Source organism: Patiria miniata, unplaced genomic scaffold (assembly GCF_015706575.1).
Source record: "Patiria miniata isolate m_02_andy unplaced genomic scaffold, ASM1570657v1 HiC_scaffold_3, whole genome shotgun sequence".
Classification (NCBI taxonomy): Eukaryota; Metazoa; Echinodermata; class Asteroidea; order Valvatida; family Asterinidae; genus Patiria; species Patiria miniata.
This window is the reverse complement of record NW_024037069.1, coordinates 36,004,069-36,015,346: the sequence shown is the minus strand read 5'-3', so window position 1 is coordinate 36,015,346 and position 11,278 is coordinate 36,004,069. Positions and strand designations below refer to the sequence as shown.

Here is an 11,278-nt window from a genome sequence, read left to right as displayed (position 1 = left end):
GATGAACGGAGAAGTAAAGATGTCGCTCAGGACTATTCAAAGTATCTGTAGCTCTGAAACCAGGACTGTGCATGATACAGAGTGAATCAGCGGCGAAGCAATACGAAACGATTTTTGTTAATGGTAAACAACTTCATACAGTCGGTTACCATAGAGACACTGATTAATTGTCTTTCAGGGGAAGCGCAGAAAACTCAATATTCAACTCGGACACCATTCAACTTTATCAGAGCACAACAAATGTACTTCCGCTGAAAACTGATGAAGCTCAAGGGTAGCTAATGAAGCGTGTGAACGACTCGCTGTGCGACACCTGCAAATTAATTTCACTGGAGACTGTGATGCATTTTTAAGGAAATTGTCGTGCACAAATTATTTGAATTGAATTGAATTGGAATTGGAATATGTTAAACAACCATAAAATATTAATTCAAACTATAATATGAAAAAGGTGTTCAGATAAACTCTGTGAGTGTTAACATCGGAGGAAAATGATTGACAAGTAACGTTTGTCATAAATAACCAATACATGTAAAATGCACTACACCGATCTGACAACTACGTATTATTTTTCTGCACCGAATACATATTTTTAAAGGCAAACAATATATGCACATAGAGACCCTATTCGATGAAGGAACGTCTGAGGTTGTTCTTTGTTCTTATAATTGAGTAACAATGAAAGCACAAACGTTTGACTAATCCAAGCGATACAAACCTCTACTACACCTCAATGATCAGGTCTACACAAACTCTTCCACAGAATGTGTCGGTAATTTCAAGCAAATTTACAAGCAGACTCGTGGGGAAATTTTAACAGTCACACCCACAACAATTAACAATAACCATTTACGAAATTAAGAATATTCAAATATAAGCTTGTTTGTAATGTTCAAAAATGCGGTTTACACAAGTTATTTACAGCTATTCGGTTTTAATTTGTCTGTCTTAACATTTCAATCAGTTATATTTCGCCTTTTAGATCAAATTTCTTTCTGTTTTGTTATGAGGACGAGTTTTGCTTACCTTGTTTTTTTTAATAAAAATATCGAGCGCCGTATTTTTTGTCTAAAAAGCGGAAACAACGAATATATTGTCACTAAAAGTGACATGTGTGTGTTCAGGTAGTTCAGGTTTGTAGAAACCATCCTACTTGGTTCCAGTGTTCATGACTAGCTGATACACTATTCAGAGTAGAGACAGAAATAATCAGTGTTTTGAAACTCGTCCTTAGGCGGACATGTCCTTATAGGTGACCACGCCCTCTGTGATAAACTCCCGGATGTTGTGGTCGAGGAGGCAGGTTGAGTTGAGAATGCGGTCGTGGGTGTCGGTAGAGAGGCGGAGTTAGTGACGGAGTTGGATTAGGTCGTGGGTGCAGGCTGCTCGACGAACACAAAAGGCCCTGTGTGACTGACTGCATTGACTGTCATCCATTCTGTCATGGTGATATGAGACCATCCGAGCACAATCTTGATTGCCGGAATTATTTGGTTCTCAATCATTCCATTCCAAAAAGGGCTCGCTTCCTTCCTGACCATCACACTCCCAAGTTCCTTCAACTTCGGTGTCATTGCAAGCAATCCAGACAGAGCATTTACTGCCCATCTTTTGCTAATTCCGCCATGGAATGCATTTCCTCAAACGAGCGAGGAACGGCCATCTTGCCTCCCATGTTTTGGCAAAATTAAGCTGTCTTGTCGTCACCCAAGTATGCGTACGGTTGAAGGGGTGAGGCGATAACACCCGTTCCCCCACAATTGCCACTCTGGCCGGCAAGAGTATTGGGCAGTGAGTCGAGAGTGGCAGGAACCTGACCTAAATTGAGCATTGATCGCTGAAGTGATTGCTACAATGCTAAAACCTTTGAATAAGTACATGATGATTCGTTAGTCCTTCGGTAGCAAGAGTTTGAAGATGATCAGATGTGTTCGCTATACGTGTACGCCATTCTAGTGTCTTGGCATTGAAGTCGAATGGATTAACGAAAACGGGTTGTCAATGTCTGACACAGAATTTTGATACTATTTTGACTTGTTTAACCATTTTAGGCACGCCCTAAAAATGGGGCTTTGCAAAGGTAGAAAGCACAGCCGCAAAACAAAGATACAATTAGCTTCAAAACTTATTTTTAATTAACTACCACAACATATCTTCACAATCCTAACTATTCCCAATTAAAATTGAAACCTACTTGGATCCAAAATTAGCTGCTAAAACCATTTAATTAAAATGATTAAATGGTTCATAGACATCGGTAGTTAAATGACCGGCTGTTGGCTATTTTTTATATATATATATTTTGTTGAAAGTAACGTCATTCATAACCAAAAAATTGCTTGACTGTCCTCCTAAGTGTGAAATTCAACGTACGTTTACTAGCAAAAGTTTCACACTTTTTTTCAATTGAAACAGACATGTAACCAAATTAAGTGATTAAACAGTTTCAAATAATTAAATGTTCAATAAAATTCCGGCTGTTGGCTGATCTTTGGACACATTTCGTTACAATATTATTCATAAATTACCACCAAAATCTTGTTTTAAAATTAATTTCACGTAACATCACATCGATCTGACAACTAAGTATTAGTTTTGATATTTTGCTGTTAAGACTGAATCTATCATTTGATTTTTTAACACATACAAACCAATACAAACTTTTGAGTTATGTCATGTGAATTTGCAAGCAGACGTGGAAATACAAGAACTATTCATTCACAGTCACATCTACGAAAACATAAGAATTTAAGAATATTTAAAACTGAATTGTTTGTATAGTTGTAATTACGCGGTTTGACTAACGCAGAAACTTATAAATTAAAGTGCATTTCTATTTGGATAAAACGAGTCAGACAAAAGCAATTCAAATATAATTGTGTTTTAAAATTCAAATCAAATCTTATCTGCTATAGAAACGATTATTGATAACCTTTTTTGCTTTCTCGAACAAAAGTTCGGTCGCCCGTTTTCTTATTTTCCGGAAAAGCGAATTAATTGCATCGTCACCAACTTCCCGTATACAATTCTTGTACCGGTAAGTAAATGTAAGTGTTAAACTAAATCATGTTGGTAGACTACCTTTCCAAGACACTTCAATGTCCATGACTAGCCGGTGCCCTCTGTTGATATGTGTCCTGGATTCAGCTGATTCCCTTCTGCAGATATGTTATTGTTGAAAGAGCGACATCTGGGCTCCTTGTCGGTTGAGCCACGGACGGCCACGCTCTCGGTGATGAACCCCCGGATGTTGCGGTCGCGGAGGCAGGTTGGGTTGAGACTGCGGCCGTGTGTGTCGGTAGAGAGGCATCAGTGACGAAGTTTGGTTTAATAGGCCGTGAGTACAGGCAGCTCGACGAACACAAAACGCCAAGTGAGAGCGATAACAGTATTCGTCATCCATTTTGCCGTTTTTTGTCGACTTTATTGCCACACAATCTTGATTGAATAAATCATTTGGTTGCCCATCATCCCAAAGTAAGAAGGGCTTGCGACCTTCCTGACCGTCACACTCCCAAGTTCCTTCAATTTCTTTGTCATTGCAGGCGATCCAGGCAGAGTATGCACTGTCCACCTTTTGCGCCAATTCCACCATAAAGTTCATTTCCTCCAGCGAGCGAGGAGCAGCCATCTTGCTTCCCATGTCTTGGCAAGCTGTCTTGGCGTCATCCCTAGTATGCGGTAAAGGAGTGATGCGATAACACTCGTTCCCCCACAGTTGCCACTCTGGCGGGCAAGAACATTCCACAATGAGCCGAGAGAGGCATTTGACAGAGAGCCGAGAAGGACAGAACCCTGAGCCAAGTACAGTTTTGATAGATGAAATGATAGCAACGATGACGATAAATTCGGACCAAAACGCCATGATGAACTGAAGATGTTGCTAAGGACTATTCCAAATATCTGTATCTCTGAAACCAGGACGAGGCTTGATACAGAGCGAATCAGTGGCTGGAATGACGACTCCCAGCTGCGGCAAAGCAATAAGAGCGATGGTTTGACAGGTAAACAAGTCGGTTACCATAGATACAGTGCTCTGGTGTTGTGACGGGGGAGGCGTAGAGAACGCAATACTCAACTCAGAACCCATTCAGATCTACCAGAGCACAACAAATGTGCTTACGCTGAAACTGATGAAGCTCAATGGTAACTATTGCAGCGTGTGAAGGACGCGCTGTACGACACCTGAAAATTAATTTCACTGGGGACTGTGTTGAACTTGCAGGGAAATACAATTTTGTCGTGCACAAAATTGTCTTCAAAGAAATGTTTCCAAGAAGCAGTGCTAGCGTTGTGATAAACCCTCAAAGAATGTACAAACTATTTAAAATGGTTTATTAACAGTCTTTTGTCTACACGTGATTATGTTTTGATTCATTTTAACAATTGCTTTAAAGCTATCCACAAATACTTATCTCAATGGGACCGCTTTGGTTTCATTTTGGGAACTCTGCGAATCTAAACCCGTTCCTTGTTTTGTTTCCAGAATACATTCCATATCGCGAATATGATCTGTCTTCAAATAATAAAAGCGAATGCAACCTTTAAAAAACGTGAATCAAAGTTAACAATAAAAGCAAACTGCATCACTGATTAAAATTGAAACAATTAAACCAGAAACTCACGGTAACAGATCAAGAGCAATTTATTGAGGTTTCCAGGAGGTTTTCGCCCCTCCCCGAATTGGAGTCCAGAGCGGAATTTCATTCAGAACGCCTGCATAAGTCTAAAGCTTATCAATTTACTCAAGGTTGACATCCCCGAATTTTGTAGTCACCATTGAAATCATTGAATTTGATAAAAGTCATGTCGGACAACATTTTTAATGTCAATCACTACACCGATTTATCACGGGCTCGTGTTGAACCTCACTGTACATTTTTGTACAACAGACCTTGTTTTTCATGTATTATAAATCCGTGTAAATTAGTGGAGTTCGGGAAACATGCAAGTTGTTTGGCAAATTAACGGGGACGGAGAATTATGATGGAATGTTTTGCTTGGCACGCAATTAACCGTAAGGCGGCTTTTGGGTTTCGCGGGGATCGCCACGACCGGAAACCAATTGGAATAGTGATGATATATTTTGTTATTTCGCGGGGATCGCAACGACCGGAAATACACTTGTACTTGTACAGTTAATGTGATTGTTTCGCGGAGATCGCTACGACCGGAAACAAATGGGATTATTGGTTTATACGTTATTATTTCGCGGGAATCGCAACGACCGGAAATATACTTGTACAGTTATGTTATTGCTTTGTTGCTGTTTCGCGGGGATCGCTACGACCGGAAAAAATTGGAATACTGGATATACGTTATTATTTCGCGGGGATCGCAACGACCGGAAATAATACTTGTACAGTTATTGTTTAGCTCTGTTATTGGGTTCCACGGGGATCGCTACGACCGGGAACATGACATTGGGCTATAGATTTTCGCGGGGATCGCCACGACCGGAAAATCATTGTTAATATTTGCGTTAATGTTTAACAATTCCTATGATCGCAAACAATTGGAGACAATTTGATGTTTTACTTAACAAAATGAACAAGTTTTCGCGGATTGCAGCGACCGGAAAACTTTTGCTGATAATCGATCTGGCAATAAACTGCTCTGGCCGAACGTAAACAAAGTTCTGTTACTTGTCGAAGCCTGATTTCTTTACCAGCTGTTTTGTCGCATGGGGTAATAAAAAGGGGATGTGGTGATAACATCGTTACTATTATGCCTAATAAAAACCATAAAAAAAATCATGGCATGCATGCACTAAATACAAGATGTGAAAAGAAGGGCGCTTTAACGGTTCGGGTTTTTGTTTGAGGTGGCACCGTGTACATTCGTGACATCTGAAGACGAAACGAGGAACGACTTTCCACACAGATCCAATCGTATTGGACAGGTGTTCTTTCATATTCTATCAACAACTAAAGCGATACAATAAGTATCATTTCATAATTCGATTGGTAATGAGTTTGGATATCCCCATTATTACATCTCGAGGGAGAATGTATTGACTACAAACCCTGTGCAAGTTGGGATTCTCCCTACTAGGTGATGTTCCAACATATTAAAGAAACGTTGTCTCTATTATTTCCAGCACAGGCGTCTCCAGACCAATTAGAATGAGGGCTGGCAGGGCGTGTGATGGAAGGAAGCCTGGAATTTGTCCCAGTCATCTTTGTTGTTTAAAGTTTAGCTGCCAGCTGTTATCAACTGATTAATTATTTTTGATTTAGTGGAGCGATGGCCCTTCAATCTGGCCCTTTTAAACTTATGGGTTCATGTTTACTTTGGGTTGTTGACATGGAATTATTGATCTACATCATATTTTCATCTATGGTCACCGTGACAGTTATTATGCTGTCTTTTTCTCTGTGTTTTGTTTATAAGTTTCCTTTTCTTGTAAAAAAAAATGAATGAAATTACAGTTTTTAAATAGCATATTAGTGCTTTTTGGACTGAGCTACAAGTGAGCGCCTCTTGTCACCGTATCAAATAAACACACAATGCTACAATAAAACACATTGAAATGAAATTCTTTTCTTTAATTTCAATCCTTTTATTTCGGTTGGGAATATTTTGGCAAATTATTAGAAAAGCAAATGTTTATAGAAGAATATAATTTTTTTGTCCAAAATATACACATTATCATTAGCTAGAGTTGTAGCGAAAAAAGATCAACGTTGGAAGTTGAACAAGGTTACACAGAAAAATATAAACCATTTATATTCTTTAGGCACACTTGCATATCTACAGTTTCAATACAGTTTAGTACAATCCATGTGGATGCATCATTTACTCTAAAAAGGAACTTTGCTACAAAATTGAATGATTTCTGGCATATCGGTTTATGAACTGTAACAGAAATTCATGAACGGGTTGATTACATCAAAGATGAATAATCTTCAGATAAATTGTCTGCTTCCAAGATGGTTCACAGGAACCATCTTGAATCAGTAACTACATGTATAGACCAAAATATATATGTTTACAAATTGGATGTGCAGTCGCGTGATACTTTCACGTTCTTTTGTGCACTGCACAAGCATCCCTTGAGATATGATCAGTGTTGCAAAAAGACACTTGGTGTTTCAACAAATCAAACAAGAAAGCTTTCTAAATTCTAAATATTTCCAAATATATATTATAACAAATAACAATCTGTGTTGGTCCTTTTCATTAATCTACAACCACATTTATTGAATCTCATTCTATCTTTGACGCAAAACTTTATAATCCTTCAATGAAAGAGACCTCAATTAATACATTCGTGTGATAACATCACATAATGTTCATTACCCATCTTCAAGCTTTCAACATCGTCCTTATCAATCCCCATGTAAGCAATTATCATTGCCCATTGATTTCAAATTATTAATCATTCTCTAATTCTGACTCTTGTTTGTTCCACGTTTCCCCATTCTCCACTCTACAATTGATACATAAAGTTTGAACACTTTTTGTGCCGACTTCCTCAAAACTTTGGTCAAAGACATGTTTAGATTTTTTGCAAAGTATGAAAGTCTGTTAGTATTATCAACAATATAAAAACAAGCACACTTATATTTTAAAGTGTGCTCCTCTGAAACTGTTGATCAAACAATCGGGTATTTAGCCGGTCATTGGACTTCAACCCGATAAGTAAATATTTACTTTTACAATGTGTACTTGATGGTACTAACCAGCATTCGTCATCAACTGACATCTGAGAAAAAAATCCAATGAAAAGAAGTGGTTATAATTCAGTTTAAAAAAAAATTGTTCAAACATTTAACACAGTTTTGTTTACAGTATCTTGATATGTCAACATTGTGGGGGAAAAATCACTAGTTTATTTCTCATCAAAGTTTCAATCTCGTTGTGCCCTATTCAGTGTAGACCATGTGGAAGTTCATTTAAAAATAGAAACATTGTTGAGATTTATGATTCACGTTATGATTGCCAACAATTACAAATGTGTCAGTATAATAAAAACTGGTTCAAGGCAAAATGGTGATCTTCATTACAAATATAATTCTTACTCATTACAAAAAAAAGAACTAAATGAAGACGACGACGTAGAAAACAACATTATAGTGATTTCAACAAACACATTCTAATCTAAGCTTTGTTTAAATTTGTGATACACGGTAAATAACTGCTCAACCGTGACAATATAATGCCAAACCTTAACACAGACAACTTGCCCAGTTGTTTCACGATTTTGTTTCTACAATGCTTTTAACATTAATTTTCTGTTCAAGATGCACAAATGTCCAAGCAAATGTTATATATACAAACATACAGTTAGGAAAACGTTATACGTAAAGAAAGAACACAAAACCTCAAATTTGACACGATTCTGCTTTCAAAACATACAGGTGTTTTCAAGATCATAATAGTTATTGGTATAAAAAAATAAGATTTTAGACTGCATTTCTGGGATTAGTTTGTTGAAATCAATTAATAAAAACAAACCCCTTACTGAGCCAGATGTAGAGTTGCTCTTGTTGGAATTTCATCACTTACATTAATCATTCGGTGAAAAAATGAAACACCACAACGAAATTGAATTATGAATATTTATGCTCCTGTTATCTGAGTTCTCTCCGTGGTTGTGGAAATTCAATATTATGAAAGCTTAAACAAATATGTTTGTCCATCAAAATTAAAGCTACAAAATTATTCCCCTTTTTACCCTGCTACTTCTTTCAGGTGATGCTCCATGTTATAAAAGTCAGAGATGCAATTCATTTACCAGTTGCTGTTTGTAATTTGTACTTCTTTCTTTCAACGGTTCATAACGTATTCAGTGCTGCTTGTGGCCCATCTTGTGCAGTATTATACACAGAGAACGTAGAACTATACGGACCAAGGTTCACAAGTCCTTAAGATGACATAGTTTTAAGATGAAATGGTTTGAACTGTCATCTTGGTATGACAGATCATTAGTGACATATGTAAAGACAGCAAATTATGCGTGGGAGACAATATTTGATGCTCGTGTTAAAGGAATGATGTAGTGAGCTAAATTATTCATGCCAATGAAATTGTTGACATTGATAATGCTGACACATGGCATAAATGTTAGAACCAAACAAGAAACTTTCAACGAAAATATGTCACGAACTTTGCGTTCATCAGTGGCGTAGCCAGGAATTTTTCAGTGTTGGGGGGCGCTGGGGGGCTGGAACATTACATGGGGGCGTCATGTAGATCAATGATATTTTTTTTAGAAACTCAAAATCTCAGTGGAGGGGGGGGGGCGACTGGGGGGCGTTCATGTCTTGGGTGTTCACATCACATGCATGATGCATTTGGCTTCGATAGTTTATATAATACAGGAAAACATTTTTCGGAGGATTCAAAACATTTCAGTCAACACTTGTGTGGAAACATTTTTAGTTTTTCTGGCGCAATTGGTTTGTTGTGACTTTAAGCTTCGATGGGAATCAAGCATGAGCCTTCCAATTGTTAAAAAAGGAACCATACAAAAACTCCGACACAGTAAACACAAGTGCAAATGTAGATGAGAAAACAACTGCTTCAAAACCAAGGACGAAAAATACTCTGAAAAATACTGTCCCTGCAAATCACGCATCTATCAAAGAGGACATCACGGCTCCATTTTGTCAATGTAAGCAATAGCAGAGACTGAATACAAAATTGAATTTCCTCCTTTTTTATACGCTTAGATAATTTCCAACTTTCAAACATAAGATGCTGTGTGTTTCTCATTTTTACGATCGCCTATCACTGATATTAATGTAATTATAATGTGTAGACTAGTTCGATCTTGGGTTTTTTTCTTACAGAAAAAGCTTTTTTTCTGAAGAAACAAATCACTATTTTGGTTCGAATTTATGATTTGATTCGGTGATCATATTGATTTTGTTACGTTTGGAAGCTTACATTTAACCAACTAAAAGTGATTTTTATTTGAGCTAGTTGTTGTCAAGACCTTTGTTTCATAGAATCTTCAAGATTCTATCTTGACATTTGGAAGATTTTCTTTAACAACCCGTTTTACAAGATTGCAATCGAGATCGTCGTTCCCAAGCTCCAAATAGTGCAGGTACTGGAAACTTTGGAGATAGATAGTAAGAGCCTTCACTGCTCTCAAACTGAAACTGTTGCCTGAAACATCCAGTGATTCCAAATACTGCGCAGCAGAAAGTATGCGAGTCAAGTCTGTCATGTCATCATCATCCAGGTCACAGTCTTCTAATGTCAACCTCTCCAAGGATGGAGTAACAAGTGAAGCCAAATCCCTCACATGACCGTGCATGTTGGTTCCACATACTTCAAGACTGCTTAAACTGCATCCCTCAGTCAGTGCATTTAGTAGGCCAGTGACATATGATGGTGATAGGGATAACACCTGGAGGCTTAACCTCTCAACTTGAGTGTAACGATGGCTCATGCATCCTGCAAGCCACTCGATATCAACGACACTCAGAACATCAACCATTAATATGAGCTCCATTTGACCGAGGAGCCGTTCGTCTAATGATCGGAATGTTTCCTCAAGCAGTTCTAGCTCTTCTCTCCAGCGCTCCGACATGGTGTAGTATATATATATCCCTTCGGACAGATCAGCCACGCCAAGATTTTGTTTGAGCTGTTGTACCTCCTGATATGAGTTGCAGATAAAATTACCCTCCATACTTTTTTCAGAATTGTGTTTCAGTTGTGGAAGATATTGCTCCAACACTTCCTCGACATCATCATCATCAAATAATCTAAATACCAAACAGGTCAGGTTAGAAAGAGCCCGACAATGACCTGCTAGTGTCTTCACTGCCTTCAAACTGAATGCATTTTTATCAAGAAGAATGTTGGTCAAACCATGCCCGTTAGGGAGGAGGCTGACAACGCCCTCAACATCAGTATCATCCAGTCTACAGAAACTTAACGCCAAGGACCTCAAGGATGGTGTAACAAGAGGACCCAATCTAGCAACGTGACTGTGCATGTTGACGCGAGATACATGTAAACCGTGTAACTTACATCCTTTCAGTGCATCCGCTAATGCGCAGGTGTCATCATGCGATATGTAGGATACATGGACCGTCCATAATTGATTTGGTAAATGGGAAATGCACTCTGCTAGACGGTTAGCATCAACATTTTCACCATCACGAATACCAACCTCAATACCTAACAATTTCTTGTTTAGCAATGCCCTATCCGCTGCTTGAAGTGTTTCCACAAGTAGCCGCAACATCTCATTAGATTGATCCTGCAGGACACAATCGATGGTCATACTCCGAATGTCACTTTTGCAACATCGAAA

The 11,278-nt window shown here is 38.2% G+C and overlaps 1 protein-coding gene across 1 annotated transcript; it reads right to left on the bottom strand.

Moving 5' to 3' along the window:
• Positions 1-3,169: 3,169 nt before the first annotated feature.
• Positions 3,170-3,865, bottom strand: LOC119736772 (perlucin-like protein). The gene has a single exon (XM_038210783.1). The coding sequence runs from the start codon at positions 3,863-3,865 to the stop codon at positions 3,170-3,172; it is 696 nt and encodes a 231-aa protein (XP_038066711.1).
• Between the last annotated feature and the right edge of the window lie 7,413 nt (positions 3,866-11,278).

What these genes read in the sequence shown, in the direction of transcription:
- LOC119736772 (XM_038210783.1), bottom strand. Translation starts at nt 3,865, where the DNA reads ATGGCGTTTTGGTCCGAATTTATCGTCATCGTTGCTATCATTTCATCT.